General features: G+C 48.0%; 1 protein-coding gene across 3 annotated transcripts in view; it reads left to right on the forward strand.

Moving 5' to 3' along the window:
* The window catches only part of LOC147107381 (E3 ubiquitin-protein ligase Midline-1), a 202,917-nt gene that overhangs the window by 119,761 nt on the left and 67,206 nt on the right, over positions 1 to 15,950 (forward strand). For all 3 annotated transcript variants that reach the window (XM_086006367.1, XM_086006369.1, XM_086006368.1), the window contains exon 3: positions 9,293 to 9,388. In XM_086006367.1, the coding sequence (XP_085862493.1) occupies positions 9,293 to 9,388 (96 nt within the window). The remainder of the gene's footprint in view (positions 1 to 9,292; positions 9,389 to 15,950) is intronic.

Raw genomic sequence — 15,950 nt, forward strand, 5'->3', positions numbered from 1 at the left:
AAAGTGAGTATGAATTTCCCATCACCCTCAATCTGATCCCCATTGCCTCTCCTCACCAGCACTCAGCTTTAGCAATCTCTTCCGCCACATCCCACTTGACACTGACATCCATGCACCCTTACCCATTCCCTCTCTCTCTATGGTCACATTCACCTAACTATTTGACTATGCAGCCCTCACACTCCCTATCAATGTGATGCAATTATGACTTACAACACACAGGGAGGGCCCTTGGTCTTGCCACCTCACTCCATCTTTGTCTCCTTCTAAGCATCTATGCTATGGATTCTCTACACTCACTCCTTCATTCTCACTCAAACTCCACTTTGCAGGAAAAGGGAGCTCACAATAAAAGGGAAAGAGTGAGGACAGGAGGAGGGCCACCCTCAGTAGCCCAGCTCACCCCCTGGGAGGAGGCGGTCCTGGGGATCATGGGAGTGGAGGATGATGCGCAAGTGGGGGACGGACAGATGGGTGCATCACAGCAAGCTGGTGACAGAATAGTTTTCCATCTCTCTCATTCACATTGCATGAGTCACTGATAATGATTCTGAAGCTCTAACAGATGGACTTATGATCATCTGCAATGTGCATGTAACCTTGGCATCACATCTCTGACTCTTTCCTTTACTCCCCCACAGGACCATTGCAAGCACCCGTCCCCACTCGCCAGGAGGAAGAGCCTGAGCATCCAGACTCCTCAGAGGAAGCTGCAACCTCTGAGGGCGCAGCGTCACAGAATTCAGCGCACCCAGCACCAGCGCAGACACTCACACCTCGGTGGGACCTTCGCGAGATAGAGTAGTGTTGTAACCTGGTGTATCAGCAGATGGTGGAAACAAGGACAGCAGTGGAGAGTCCTAGTCGGAGGGCGCAGGACTCTGCTAGCTCGGCTCAGTTGCATGTCGACACTCTGCTTCTGGGTCCATTCACAAGATCAGCGGTGCTGGAACTCCAGGAACAGATGCAGGAGTCTCTGGCAGGTTTTGTCTCCAGCGTCACTACCAGTGTGGAGCGAATGGAGGAGTCCATAGCGAACATGGGCAGAGCCTTTGTGGAGTCATTGGCGCATGAATGCATCACCATGGAAAGGATGGCAACCTCCATGGAGGTGATAAGTTGCCAGAGTGCAGAAAACATGGTGAGTGTTCTGAATAGAATGACATCTCTGGAGGAGCGATGGTCATCTATTGAACAGAGAAACCAGACCTTCATGGAAGTCCTTTTGAGTAGGACTGCCAGTGCAGATACGGGTCCCCATGGCCCCCCTGATGTGCAGCAAGGTGCTCTCAAGCCACTTGCAAGCGCTGAGGGGGACCTGACCCATGAGAGGGAAGTTGGTCGCAGACATCAAGGAAGTGGGGGCTCCTCTCCAAGCGCTCACATTTCCATGCCACTGCAGAGCCCTTGGTCAGAGCCCCACCAGAGTCCACACCCAACTGAGATCGGCAGCTCAACCCCTGCACAGCTGCAGGAGCAGCAGACTGTTGACGCGCCCTCACAGGTTCGCAACCCCAGAGGACGCCCGCCAAAGGTGTCGAGACAGGAGCAGCAAGAAAGTGGGCAAGGGGCCTCCGCATCTGCTGAAGCCACAGGGGAAGCACCACGTAGGAGCACGCGTAAGAGAAAGATACTGCACAAATAGTCACAAGGGTAGTCACGTGGGTGAAATTTGATGTTTTATGTTAAAAGGCCATCAGATGATTACTGTAAATAAAAAATCTGATGGCTACTGCTGCAGTTGTGGCGTGTGTCATTTCACTAATGGGACTTCCACATTGAGGGCTTAGGATTACTTGATAGATGCCTCAGTTGAGGAAGCGCTCAGTGAAGGTGGCGAGAGGGGTTTCCCAGGAGGTCACACTGGAGATGGGTCTCAGGCTCCAAACTTCCACAGGTGTGGTTATGCCTTCTAAAAGTTCCCCCAGACCTGAGACAACAAAGTCCTGGCACCTGCAACTGATGGCTGATCAAATATCCTATTTAATGGTGGAGCTGCAGCTAATAGTCAGCAATCCAATTGTGCTCCCACCAGGTTTCACTGTCGTGTTTCAGAACAGGCGTGCTTCACGTGGGAAAAGGGTTAAAATCACAAAGGCCTTTCAAAATGGGATTATAGAGGCAATTTAGTGCTTGTTAAGGGCCTTAACGGCCTATCCTGCCTCTTGGAGGCGGGACGGAGATGGGACCAGCAGACACGATTTAATGAAAATTGCTTGGAGGTGGGATGGAGGTGGGGTCGGGCCCACCCGCCAGTTTTTGCAATTTTAACCCCCCACACGCCTCCAATCCCGCCTCAACGGCCCGATGAAAATCCTGCCCCAAGTGTCTGCTCAATGATGTTCCTGCCTCTTGAATTTGCTGAGCTGAATATAGTTTGCTGGGAATACAGGGTTTATGTTGTGGTGTTACAAGCAACGGTCAAGCAGGTGATCCGTATCTCTGAGGAGACAATTGTTCAAGTTGTCTTCATGCTGGAATAAGTGCGGAATCTATAATACCCTTCATCATAATCATACATTTGTCATTTTTTGGCATATGCGTGTGTCTTGTGCCTTTTTTGTGTGTGTGTGTTTTATGCATGCGTGTGTCTGTATGTCTGTGTGTATGTCAGTGTGTGCACATATGTCTGTGTGTATTTGTATGTGTGTGTCTTTGTGTGTGTGTGCATGCGTGTGTGTCTGTATGTGTGTTTGTGTATGTGCATTCCCCTTCCCTTTGTTCTGCTCCTTTTAAAATGCTGTCCATCTGTAATATCCTCCAGTTTGCGGAAGGGTCCTCACTCTCCACAGATGCTACCTGACCCGCTGAGGGTCTCTGGCATTTCCTGTTTTGGTTTCATTAATCCTTTACTGTCTGGAAGGCACACGAGAATCGGTTAGCATGCCTGTCTTTAATTGATGCTGGGCAGGCCAAGAAAATCGACAGCCCAGGTTAGCATTACCACAGGCTAAAGCCAATACAGCCTGCAAGGTTGGGCAAAAGTGCACTGACCCTCCGTTAATACTAACACACCAGATGAGCACACATTAGCACCTCCCAGTAGTCCTGATGCATCGAGTAATGCCAATCCCCTGATGAGGGTTTGAAACTCGGTTTACAGTAGAGTGACTGAGGGTCAGAACCAAGTGTACAGCGAGCTGAGATTTCATGGTTTTATTCATTGAACAGCTGTCTGAAGACGAGAAAAAAATGGTTGCCAATTTTGTTTTTTTGTTTTATTTTATCTATGCTTAACATGAATATAAAGCCCTTCGATAAGGTAAGCTGCTCTTCCTCCGTCCCCCTTTCTCCATCCCTTCATTGACCCTTTATCTTCCATTAATCTCTCCCTCATCTACATTATTCATAACAGTGCGTATGTTACTGGACTACTAATCCAGAGAACGCGAGTTCAATTCCCACCATGGCAGTTTGAGAATTTGAATTCAGTTTTAAAAATCTGGAAATAAAAAGCTGGTATCAGTAAAAGTGACCGTGAAGCTGTCGGATTGTCACAGAAACCTAACTGGTTCACTAATGACCTTTAGGGAAGGGAACCTGCCGTCCTTACCCGGTCTGGCCTATACGTGACTCCAGTTCCACACCAACGTGGTTGACTCTTAACTGCCCTCTGAAGTGACCCAATCAAAAAATGCTGGTAAACACTCGGCAGGTCAGGCAGCATCTGTGCAGAGAGAAACCGAGTTGATGTTTCAGGTCGATGAAACCAGTTCTGATGAAAGTCCTGTTTCTCTCTCCTGTTGAGTGTTTCCAGCATTTTCTGTTTTTATTTCAGATTTCCAGCATCCGCAGTATTTTGCTTTTGACTCCGTTGTACCAAACTGCTACAAAGAATAACAACCTGTAGTGGTTCTAGCAACGGGGTCACCACCACCACCTTCTCGGGACAGCCAGGGAGGGGCTACAAATGCCGGCCTTGGCAGCAACGCCCACATCCCGAGAATGAATGAAAGAAAAACGGAGAGCTTTTATACGAGCACGTTATGTGTTCACACATCCATTTTCCGAGCTGCTATCTCGAATACTGTCTATTTTATCTCTTTCTTGCATCTTATTCTCGCTTGTTCTTTCTCTAAAAGTGCACTGTCATCGTGAAGAAAGGATTTGAAGAACTCATGGCTGGGTTTCTTCTTTCTTGTCGCACGAGCCTGAGATTTTCCGCCCCCCCCCCCCTTGGGAGAGCATGGGCAGAAACGGAAACGAGTGGAAAATCCAAGCTTCCCCTGGGACGGAATGGAATCGGGTCATGCATGATTTTTCCTTGGGAATGTCACATTGCAAAGGACAAAACGCTGCACTTTGACATGACTTTATGTCATCGTGCTAAAGCCAGGGTTTTACCCCTCCCTCCTCTCCCACGCCCAATGAGAAAGGGGCATGTGTGGGCGGGGAGGGAGAGAGGGGGATGGCGGGGAGGGAGAGGGGGGGATGGCGGGGAGGGAGAGGGGGGGACGGCGGGGAGGGAGAGGGGGGGACGGCGGGGAGGGAGAGGGGGGGACGGCGAGGAGGGAGAGGGGGGACGGCGAGGAGGGAGAGGGGGGGACGGCGAGGAGGGAGAGGGGGGACGGCGGGGAGGGAGAGGGGGGGACGGCGGGGAGGGAGAGGGGGGACGGCGGGGAGGGAGAGGGGGGGACGGCGGGGAGGGAGAGGGGGGACGGCGGGGAGGGAGGGGGGGGACGGCGGGGAGGGAGAGGGGGGGACGGCGGGGAGGGAGAGGGGGACGGCGGGGAGGGAGAGGGGGGGACGGCGGGGAGGGAGAGGGGGGACGGCGGGGAGGGAGAGGGGGGGACGGCGGGGAGGGAGGGGGGGGACGGCGGGGAGGGAGAGGGGGGACGGCGGGGAGGGAGAGGGGGGGACGGCGGGGAGGGAGAGGGGGGGGACGGCGGGGAGGGAGAGGGGGGACGGCGGGGAGGGAGAGGGGGGGACGGCGGGGAGGGAGAGGGGGGGACGGCGGGGAGGGAGAGGGGGGGGACGGCGGGGAGGGAGAGGGGGGACGGCGGGGAGGGAGAGGGGGGGACGGCGGGGAGGGAGAGGGGGGGACGGCGGGGAGGGAGAGGGGGGACGGCGGGGAGGGAGAGGGGGGGACGGCGGGGAGGGAGAGGGGGACGGCGGGGAGGGAGAGGGGGGGACGGCGGGGAGGGAGAGGGGGACGGCGGGGAGGGAGAGGGGGGGACGGCGGGGAGGGAGAGGGGGGGATGGCGGGGAGATGGCGGGGTGGGGAGAGATGGCGGCAAATTTGCTTGAGGGGCGGGGGAAGCAGTCCTGCTCCTCCTGGCCCAGAAGCAGTGCTGGAAGAGCATTTATCTGCTGCAGCCGGCATCTCCCACCTTCCTTCAGCTGCCGCGATTCCCGAGCCCTGGGAAACCCAGCCCACAGTCATTAAATCCGTATTGATGACAAAATCTGAGGCACAGAGCCTTGTTTAAATATTCTAATTACCGACCCGCCTCTCCAGAGCTGGTTACTCGGATGATCCTAAACCCACTGCTGTTAAACTGGAAGTAGGCTCTTTCGTGGCGGGGTGGAGCCAGGTTTGCCATTTTTAAAATTAAACCCTCCCCAGACCCTCTTCCACCAATCATTGGGCCTCTTCCACCAATCATTGGGGGGTGGGGGGGTGGTTAAATTTATCCCCTTAAGACTTCTTTTGCTTCACTACCCCTCCCCCCCCCCCGTATTACTGTTATTAGAAAATAACACATATCTAAATAAATGTAGTTATGATTCTGTTTTCATGCCTTGTTTTCCCCACTGTATGTGTCTTGTTTTCTATCACCCTGTTTCTGTGTGTCAACAGTTATCAGGTGCCCTGGTACAAATAATCAGGCTCTTGTCATCCGTGGCTCAGTGGGTAACGCTCTCGCCTCTGAGTCAGAAGGTTGTGGGATGAAGACCCACTCCAGAGCCTTGATTATAAAATCCAGGCTGACACTCCAGTATTGAGGGAGTGCTGCACTGTTGGAGATGCCATCTTTTGGATGAGACATTAAACTGGGGCCGTGTCTGCCCTCTCAACTGGACGTAAAAGATCCCATGGCGACTATTTTGAAGAAGAGCAGGAGAGTTCTCCCTGGTGTCCTGGCCAATATTCATCCCTCAACCAACATCACTAAAACAAATGATCTGATCATTTATTTCATTGCTGTTTCTGGGATCTTGCTGTGTGAAAATTGGCTGCCGCATTCCCTACGTTACAACAGTGACTACACTTAGGTGGCACCTAGAAATTCAGCTTGGGTTCTCCCACGTTGGATGATCGGCTGGACCCCTTGTAAATCCGCCCATTTACACTTACTATTGGCGAGCCTCTTCGGTTCCAGATTACAACCAGTTCTGACTTAAAATGACAATCGGGGTCCTATTTATGTCATAGGACTCTGATTTCTAGATTAAAAGAGGCCTATCGTCTGGAACAGGCAGATGCTTTGGACACCCAGTGGTCAGCCCCTTTCAAGATGGAGCCAGTGTATCGCAGGTGTCACTGGGACAGTAAGGCCACCGACCCCATTTTGAGCCGGTACCACCTCGCTAACGCCAGGTTCCTCTTCGCTTCTGTATCAGATCAGGACCTGACTCCAGATTCAGGCTGCATTTACAATATACCTGCAGAGTCGGTGTGAAACAATACCGCTTTGCATCAACCCCATAACTGTAGGGGACCTGCACCCTTAAAGTTAAAGGCATGATGCCATTCAATATATATGAAAAACAGAGTTTGCCAAAGCATTAGGGTTTAGGGAAGACGAGCCAGAATAATTGGCCATGGTTTTTGTCAATTTGTACCATTCACAAGCAGGGGTGTTATATTTTGACATGATTACTAGATTTACCAGAATGATACCAGGGATGAGGAACATCACTTATGTGGAGAGATTAGAAAAGCTGAGGTATTCTCCTTAGCGCAGAGAAGGTTAAGGGGTGATTTAATAGAGGTGTTCAAATTTTGATAGATTACAGAAGGAGAAACTGTTTCCACTGGCAGAAGGGTCGGTAACCAGGGGACACAGTTTTAAGGTAATTGGCAAAAGAACCAGAGGGGAGATGAGAAGACATATTTTACGCAGCGAGTTGTTGTGGTCTGGAATGCGCTGCCTGAAGCAGTTTCAATAGTAACTTTCAAAAGGGAATTGGATAAATAGGAATCCCTAGTGAATTGGAAAAGGAAAAATTTGCATGACTATGGGGAAAGAGCAGGGGAGTGGGACTTCTAGATCAGCCAAAGAACTTCCAGCTCTTTCAAAGAGCTGGCACTGACATGACGGGCTGAATAACCTCCTCCTGTGCTGTGAATCTCTGATTCTAGTTGCAATAATCAGCAATGTATGTGTACTGTACTGGTGTGCATGTTGGAGATAATTGTTCCTAGGTGTCACCCTAGGCTCAGTTGGTAGCATTCTCATATCTGCTTCAGAAGGTTGTGGTTTCAAGTCATACTCCAGAGACTTGAGCACATATTCCAAGCTGACACTCCCAGTGCAGTACTAAGGGAATGCTACATTGTCAGGAGTGCTGTCATTTGGATGAGACGTTAAACAGAGACTCCATCTGCCCTCTCAGGTGGACGTAAAAGATCCTATGATATTATTCAAAGTAGAGCAGCGGGGTTCTCCCCGGTATCCTCGTCGGTATTCAAACCTCAACTAGCATCACTAAAACAGATGATCTGGTCATTATCTCATTGCTGTTTGTGGGACCTTGCTGTGTGCAAATTGGCTACCGCGTTTCCTACATTACAACAGTGATTACACTTCAAAAAAACTGCATTGGCTGTGGTGCACTTTGGGGTGTCCTGAGTTTGTGAAAGGCGCTATATAAATACAAGATCTTTTCTTTCCTTTGATGAACTGCTGTTTTTATTTTTCTATTATTTTTTTCAAAAAGGGCCTATCTTTGCCTTAAAGTGTAATGTGACGTGCAGGGTGTCTCATGGAGCTATATCCATTCTAGTGTCGAGTTGTCCAATGGGATAATTCAATTATACTTTGCGGTAAGGCATGCTGAAGTGACTTCCAATTGGTGATGCATTTTGCAGAGTCTCTGTCATACCACTGGGACCTCCTGCAGCTGTGACCACTTTGAGGAAGTTGTGCTAAAATATTATATAATGAAATTATGAGCGCACGTATAAAGAACACGTTTATTTCAATACTAACCATGAACGAGGAATTTCCCCCAGTATTTCTGCAAAACGATGTTCACAAGATATGAGATGTTTCGGATGAAGAAGGCCATTCGGCCCATCCATTCAGAACAAGCCTACACTCCCAGAAAAGCGGAGCCGCGGGGGCATTACGTTCTGGTGAGGCATCCTGCAAGACTGGAGGCAGGGAGGATGATTCCCCTGGCTGGGGGGTCTAGAATGAGGGGTCACAGTCTCAGGATACGGGGTAGGACATTTAGGACTGAGATGAGGAGAAATTTCTTCACTCAGAGGGTGGTGAACCTGTAGAATTCTCTACCACAGATGGCTGTGGAGGCCAAGTCACAATTCACAATTCAAATCGCTTTATTGGCATGATAAGTTACATCTTATGTTGCCAAAGCATCAAAATACATTTATGGTTTAGCACATAAACGCAGTTCTATTCATACAGTGTACAAACAGGTATATCCCTGAGTGTATAAATATACATTCGCATTGTTTATATATATTCTTTTCTTAGTTTACTGGTTGTCCCTCTGTTCATGGCAAGCTGTAACATAGTGTGCCGCCAGTGTTACACAGCTTCTCTCCTCTCCCAGTAGGAATGGGAGTTTTTGGTTGTCATTCAGAAGTCACTGAATATATTTAAGAAGGAGAGAGATAGATTTCTAGACACAAAAGACATCAAGGGGTATAGGGAGAGAGCGGGAATATGGTATTAAGATAGAGGATCAGCCATGAGCATATTGAATGGCGGAGCAGGCTCGAAGGGTTGAATGGCCTACTCCTGCTCCTATTTTTCTGTTTCTATGACATTTGTCAGTGGTTTGCATGAAGCCATTTAGGGGCAGGGAGTAGATTGAAAGCATTCGATTTTAACTTCTGTTGATTTGTATATAACGGTCAGCAGACTCCGGTTTTACACCCGGGCAGCAAGTTGAAAGTTCTTGCCATGACCTCTGGCCCAGTAGCCAGAGCAAGCAGCCCATTGCCAGGGAAACGACCCAGCGCAGTAGCGAATCCAAATGAAGGCGTCCAAATTTCCTTTGCGACCCTTTCATGATTTTCGCTTTCGACTTGACTCTCCACACGAGAGAACAGCAATGCCTACCACCTGTAACTGTATCTCATTTCTTCCTCAAACAGCAAAGTCTGGAGACCAACCTGGCCAGTCTAATTAAGAGGAATAACGAGCTGGAGACACTAATGGGCAGATTAATCCAGACTTGTCAACACGTAGAGGTGAGTGTTCACTGCAGTAACATCCAGAAATAAGCCTGTGTGGATCTGTACTAAATAGAAGCTGTACCGATGGGATTGCAAGGCATAGGATAGTGTGTGATATAATCGGAAAAATAGCTTAACAATACGGGTAAGTATTAATATTGTTGTATTATGAGAATGTGTTCTGTGTGATAGAGGCTAACACATGGTTTAGATTAGGTTGTTAGGATTCCACAGGGGAATGCTAACTAAGCAGGTTGTGTTGGGCTAATGCAATTTACAAAGCATTAAAGAGTTTATGTAAGAATTGTAGCTAGTTTGGAGCCAACATGTTTAGGCTTCAGCCATTATTCTGTTTAGGTGTTATGTTTATAACCATGCAAAATTGTGTTATCTTCTACATAATCGACACCCACATTGCAGTGAGAATGGAGTGTATGTGGTGCAACATTTCCATCTATGAGTCATAGAGTTATACAGCACAGAAAGAGGCCCTTCGGCCCATCGCGTCCGCACCGGCCATCAAGCCCTGTCTAATCTAATCCCATTTTCCAGCATTTGGTCCGTAGCCTTGTATGCTATGGCATTTCAAGTGCTCATCCAAATGCTTCTTGAATGTTGTGAGGGTTCCTGCCTCTACCACCCTTTCAGGCAGTGAGTTCCAGATTCCAACCACCCTCTGGGTGAAAAAGTTCTTCCTCAAATCCCCTCTAAACCTCCTGCCCCTTACCTTGAATCTATGCCTCCTTGTTATTGACCCCTCTACTAAGGGAAAAAGTTCCTTTCTATCTACCCTATCTATGCCCCATATAATTTTGTACACCTCAATCAGGTCCCCCCTCAGCCTTCTCTGCTCCAAGGAAAACAACCCCAGCCTGTCCAGTTTTCTTCATAGCTGAAGCACTCCAGCCCAGGTAACATCCTGGTGAATCTCCTCTGCACCCTCTCCAAAGCAATCACATCCTTCCTATAGTGTGGCGACCAGAACTGCACACAGTATTCCAGCTGTGGCCTAACCAGCGTTTTGTACAGCTCCATCATAACCTCCCTGCTCTTATATTCTATGCCTCGGCTAATGAAGGCAAGTATCCCATATGCCTTTTTAACCACCTTATCCACCTGTTCTGCTGCCTTCAGGGATCTATGTACATGCACACCAAGGTCCCTCTGATCCTCTGTCTTTCCTAGGGTCTTACCATTCATTGTGTATTCCCTTGCCTTGTTAGTCCCTCCAAAATGCATCACCTCACACTTTTCAGGGTTAAATTCCATTTGCCACTGTTCCGCCCATCCGACCAACCCATCTATATCGTCCTGCAGACTGAGGCTACCCTCCTCGCTATTTACCACCCCACCAATTTTCATGTCATCTGCGAACTTACTGATCATACCTTTTACATTCACATCCAAATCATTAATGTAGCCCACAAACAGCAAGGGACCCAGCACCGATCCCTGCGGTACCCCACTGGACACAGGCTTCCAGTCACAAAAACAACCTTCGACCATCACCCTCTGCCTTCTGCCACTAAGCCAGTTTTGGATCCAATGTGCCAAGGCACCCTGGATCCCATGGGCTCTTACCTTCTTGACCAGTCTCCTATGCGGGACTTTATCGAAAGCCTTACTGAAATCCATGTATACCACATCCACTGCACTACCCTCATCCACACACCTAGTCACACCCTTGAAAAATTCAATCAAATTGGTCAGACATGATCTTCCCTTGACAAAGCCATTCTGACTATCCCTGATTAATCCTTGCCTCTCCAAGTGGAGACTAATTCTGTCCCTCAGAACTTTTTCCAATAATTTCCCTACCACTGATGTTAGGCTCACTGGCCTGTAATTCCCTGGTTTATCCCTACTACCCTTCTTGAATAATGGTACTACGTTAGCTGTTCTCCAGTCCTCTGGCACATCCCCTTTGGCCAGAGAGGTTCTGAAAATTTGTGTCCGAGCCCCTGCAATCTCCTCCTTTGCCTCACACAGCAGCCTGGGATACATCTTGTCCGGGCCTGAGTGTAGTAGCATATGACACAAAGGTCACATGGCAATAATCTCAGAACTGACATTGTCCACCTAGGTGTATAAATAAGCTCACTTTCAGTAATTCTGTGCTGAGAATTTGTCTGAATTGGTTAATAGTTCGCAGATCCTACTAGTAAGTATAGATGTATAACTTGCTTGTACTTTCTGTCTATATTATTAAAACCAACAAGTTGATTCATCTCTGGCGACCGAACCTATATAATTTGGATTAATCTACTCGATTGATCTAACACGAGGGGGTAATTTTAATCTAACCTGTCTTGTGGGAAACAGACTGGATCAGATGGTCCGCCCGTTGGACACCCCACCTGATTCTACTTACCTTTGAAGGCCACAGAAAGTAAAATCACCGGCCGATCTGGTGGCGCCAGGTTGCTTCTGGGCGTGTTAGTTTAAAATGACCCCCTAAGTAAACACCACTTTTGAAACAATTTCTGTAGGGCCGTATTTTCCTCTGTGTGTTATTTGCTCCAGATGTGAGGAAATAGGTGAGCAAAAATGGTGCAAAGTGATAATGTATTTATTTGTCCAGGTTTTTGCCACGACTGTGAGCTTGCTCCCAAATGTGCTTATGGAAAATAGTGACAGAAAAAAATCTTGTTAAGGCCTTGATAACAGAAAAGCATGAGATATTCCAGCTGAATTGATTATGGGGAAGGGACATTGTTGTGTATGTACCTTTAAGGGAATAACTGGTCTTAGACTGCAGTACCGGCAGTGACCACCCCTGTATAAAAGGCCCTAGCAGGCTTCTGTAGTTTCAGTTTCAAGCTGCCTCTTATTCAGTAAAGTAACTGTTAAACTGTTCTCCCGAAGTCCGTGTATGATTGAGGCACGGACTTTACAGACATCATAGCAATTGCTAGATGAAAAAGACATTTAGTTCTCCTTCTACCATCCTGGTAGTCACATGATGCAACGATAATGGAGTTGTTGATTAATCATAGCAATCAATCCCTATCAATTAATCTACAACAGACCCAGACATGGGGTGAGGAAAACTGCAGTGGTGGAGAGCTTTGGGGAATTCTCCTCTCTGGTGTCCTGGCCAATATTTATCCCTCATCCAACATGACTAAAAACAGGTTATCTGGTCATTATCTCATTGCTGTTTGTGGGAGCTTGCTGTGTGCAAATTAGCTGCTGCGTTTCCTACATTGTCACAGTGTCTACACTTCAAAAGTGCCTCATTGGCTGTAAAGCGCTTTGAGACGTTCTGAGGTTGTGAAAGGTGCTATATAAATGCAAGTTCTTTCTTCAGTGCTGTTTGGTGCTCAACAAAATGAATGTTGCTGGGGAATCTCTTTTTCCCCCCCCCAGCATCAGCAACAAACAGTCCGTACAGATGTAGACTGAAGCTTCCCCTACTTGGCTGCTGAGTTGTACCTTAACATTTTAATCATTCCACTCCCAATCTCTTTAATTCCTCCTGCTTACTTCAATTATTATTGTTAATGAGAGTTGTAGTGAGAGTGGCTTTTAATTTCTACTGCCTGCTGGGGGATTAGCCATTACCTTCCCTCGAATGCAATTCTTTTATTATCATTATAAATTCCTGCTGTACTTCTGACTTAAATAATAGTTAAGGAAAACTTCCAAGTGTGTGGTGTAGTGAAATTGGAAACCCGTTCTTTATGAACACATTAAGGACTTTACTTCATCCAGGGCACAGATCCTCTCCATGACCCCCCTCTCACTACACCGCCCCCAATCCAACTCACCAAACAGAAAAAGTGAAGAAACTATTAGTGGCTTTCTGTTGTAGTCAGACCTGCCATTTTGTAGTCACGTCTGAATACATTCTTAAAAAGTAATCGGTTCGATGGAGTTAAAAACAGCTGTGTTGTGTCAAATTGTTGATGGTTTTCCCCTTGGACTGATAGCTGGCCCCAAGCGTGCCCTGAGATTGTGTAACTGCCCCGTTACACTCTACCTAGTACTATTATTATACCATTTCCTATAATTACCAGTCGCCACACAAGACTAAAAATGAGGTTGTAGATAGTAGACCCCAATGACTGCCTGCTTTTAATCAGTGCACCCCAAGCCAATCAAAGCACCAGCACAGTATCACAAATTGAACCTTATTATAACATCACGTTCCCCAATCAAAACTCACTTATCTTCGATTCGGGGGGGAGGGGGGGGGAGGAGGTTAGAGTTGGGGAGGGGCAAGGCCATGAAGGGATTTAAATTATACAATACAATTATCTTGTTTGCATCACAACCGCAACTTATATTTATATAGTACCTTTTAATGTAGACAACATCTCGAGAAACTTTCAAGAAGGGGCAGAAAAATATAAGATCAAGAAATGGATGCCAAGCCATGGTGTGAGAGTTGGGAGAGGTGACCAATGGTTTGGTCATAAAGCTGGGTTATGGGAAGGTTTTTTTATAGGTGGCGAGAGAAGTGGCAATGTGGAGGGACTTGGGGAGGGAGTTCCAGAGACTGGGGCAGAGGCTCTGCCATCAATAATGGCGGGGGGGGGGGATGCATACAAGACCAGAGTCAGAGGAATGAAGGGTGTGAGAGGGGATGTAAGGCTAGAGGAGGTTACAAAAATAGGGTGAGTTGAGCTGGCGGAGAGATTTGAAGATGAGGACGGTGACTTTAAATAAATATGTTGGGGGACAGGGAGCCAATGTAGGTCAGTGAATACAGGGATGATGGGTGCTTGGGACTGAGTGCAGAATAGCATGTGGGCAACTGAGCTTTGGCCAAGTTGGAGTTTCTGGAGGGTGGAGAATGGGAGGCCAGCCAGGAGAGCAATGGGTGAATGGTGAGGGTATTCTGGACGTGGGCGGTCAACAAGATGAAGAACTGGTCAGAGATAGCCTTGTTGGTGATTGAGACCTTAGGAATGCAGAACCACAGGGGGTGTTAAATCAAAGGAAACATAGAAACATAGAAGATAGGAGCAGGAGTAGGCCATTCGGCCCTTCGAGCCTGCTCCGCCATTCAATGTGATCATGGCTGATCATCCAAGTTCAGTACCCGGTCCCTGCCTTCTCCCCATATTCCTTGATCCCTTTAGCCTTAAGAAATATATCTAACTCCTTCTTGAATATATTTAATGAACTTGCCTCCACCGCCCTCTGTGGCAGAGAATTCCACAGGTTCACCACTCTCTGGGTGAAGAAATTCCTCCTCATTTCAGTCCTAAATGGCTTACCCCTTATCCTTAGACTGTGACCCCTGGTTCTGGACTCCCCGGCCATCAGAAACATCCTTCCTGCATCTAGTCTGTCCAGGCCTGACAGAATTTTATAGGTTTCGATGAGATCCCCTCTCAATCTTCTAAACTCCAGTGAGTATAAGCCCAATCGACACAATCTCTCCTCATACGTCATTCCTGCCATCCCAGGTATCAGCCTGGTGAATCTCTTGATCTCATGAAGGTTGATGAGGGAGTTTATATGAAGCAAGACACTGGATGAGGTTAGGAGGGCAATGAAGTTGGAGGAGAGAATGCCGGGGGAAGATCAGATCACCAAGGATGAGGAGTCACTCACTGCAGGGACTAATGAAGAGATGAAAAAGTTGGCAAGTTGAGAGGGTGGTACCTGAAAAGGATTTTAAGTGAGGCATGTAAGTCGGAAGAGGGTGAGGTGCTCGAAGGAAGAGAAGCTACCAGAGGAGGAAAGCGAGGCCAAAAGTGGGAATTGACACTAATGGTTATACCACCCCTGTGGTGGTCAGCAGGGGTAAATCACCGAATGTTTAGCCAGGCATGCATAAGAACATAAGAACATAAGAAATAGGAGCAGGAGTAGGCCAATCGGCCCCTCGAGCCTGCTCCGCCATTCAATAAGATCATGGCTGATCTGATCCTAACCGCCAATCTACTATCACTGAACCATCTCCTGAATCTAACAGAATTAGACACACGAAATAGGAGCAGGATCAGGCTACATGGCCCCTGGGCCCGCTCCGCTACACACACAACCTAGACTCATGTCCAAATTCCTGCCCGTTCCCCGTAACCCTTTATTCCCTTTACTTCTAGGAAACTGTCTATTTCTGTTTTAAATTTATGTAATGATGTAGCTTCTACAGCTTTTTGGGGCAGCATATTCCATGGACCTACCACCCTCTGAGTGAAGTAGTTCCTCCTCATCTCAGTTTTGAAAGAGCAGCCCCTTATTCTAAGACTATGCCCCCTAGTTCTAGTTTCACCCATCATCGGGAACATCCTCCCCGCATCCACCCGATCCAACCCCTTCACAATCTTATATGTTTCAATAAGATCGCCTCTCATTCTTCTCAATTCCAATGAGTAGAGTCCCAATCTACTCAACCTCTCCTCATATGTCCATCCCCTCATCCCCGGGATTAACCGAGTGAACCTTCTTTGTACTGACTCGAGAGCAAGTATGTCTTTTCTTAAGTATGGACACCAAAACTGTATGCAGTATTCCAGGTGCGGTCTCACCAATACCTTGCACAACTGAAGCAATACCTCCCTATTTTTATGTTCTATCCCCCTAGCAATGAAAGCCAACATTCCATTGGCCTTCTTAATCA

The sequence above is a fragment of the Somniosus microcephalus genome, chromosome 14, assembly GCF_052327205.1.
Source record: "Somniosus microcephalus isolate GS21.2 chromosome 14, FLI_Smic_1.0, whole genome shotgun sequence".
In the NCBI taxonomy this organism is placed as follows: Eukaryota; Metazoa; Chordata; class Chondrichthyes; order Squaliformes; family Somniosidae; genus Somniosus; species Somniosus microcephalus.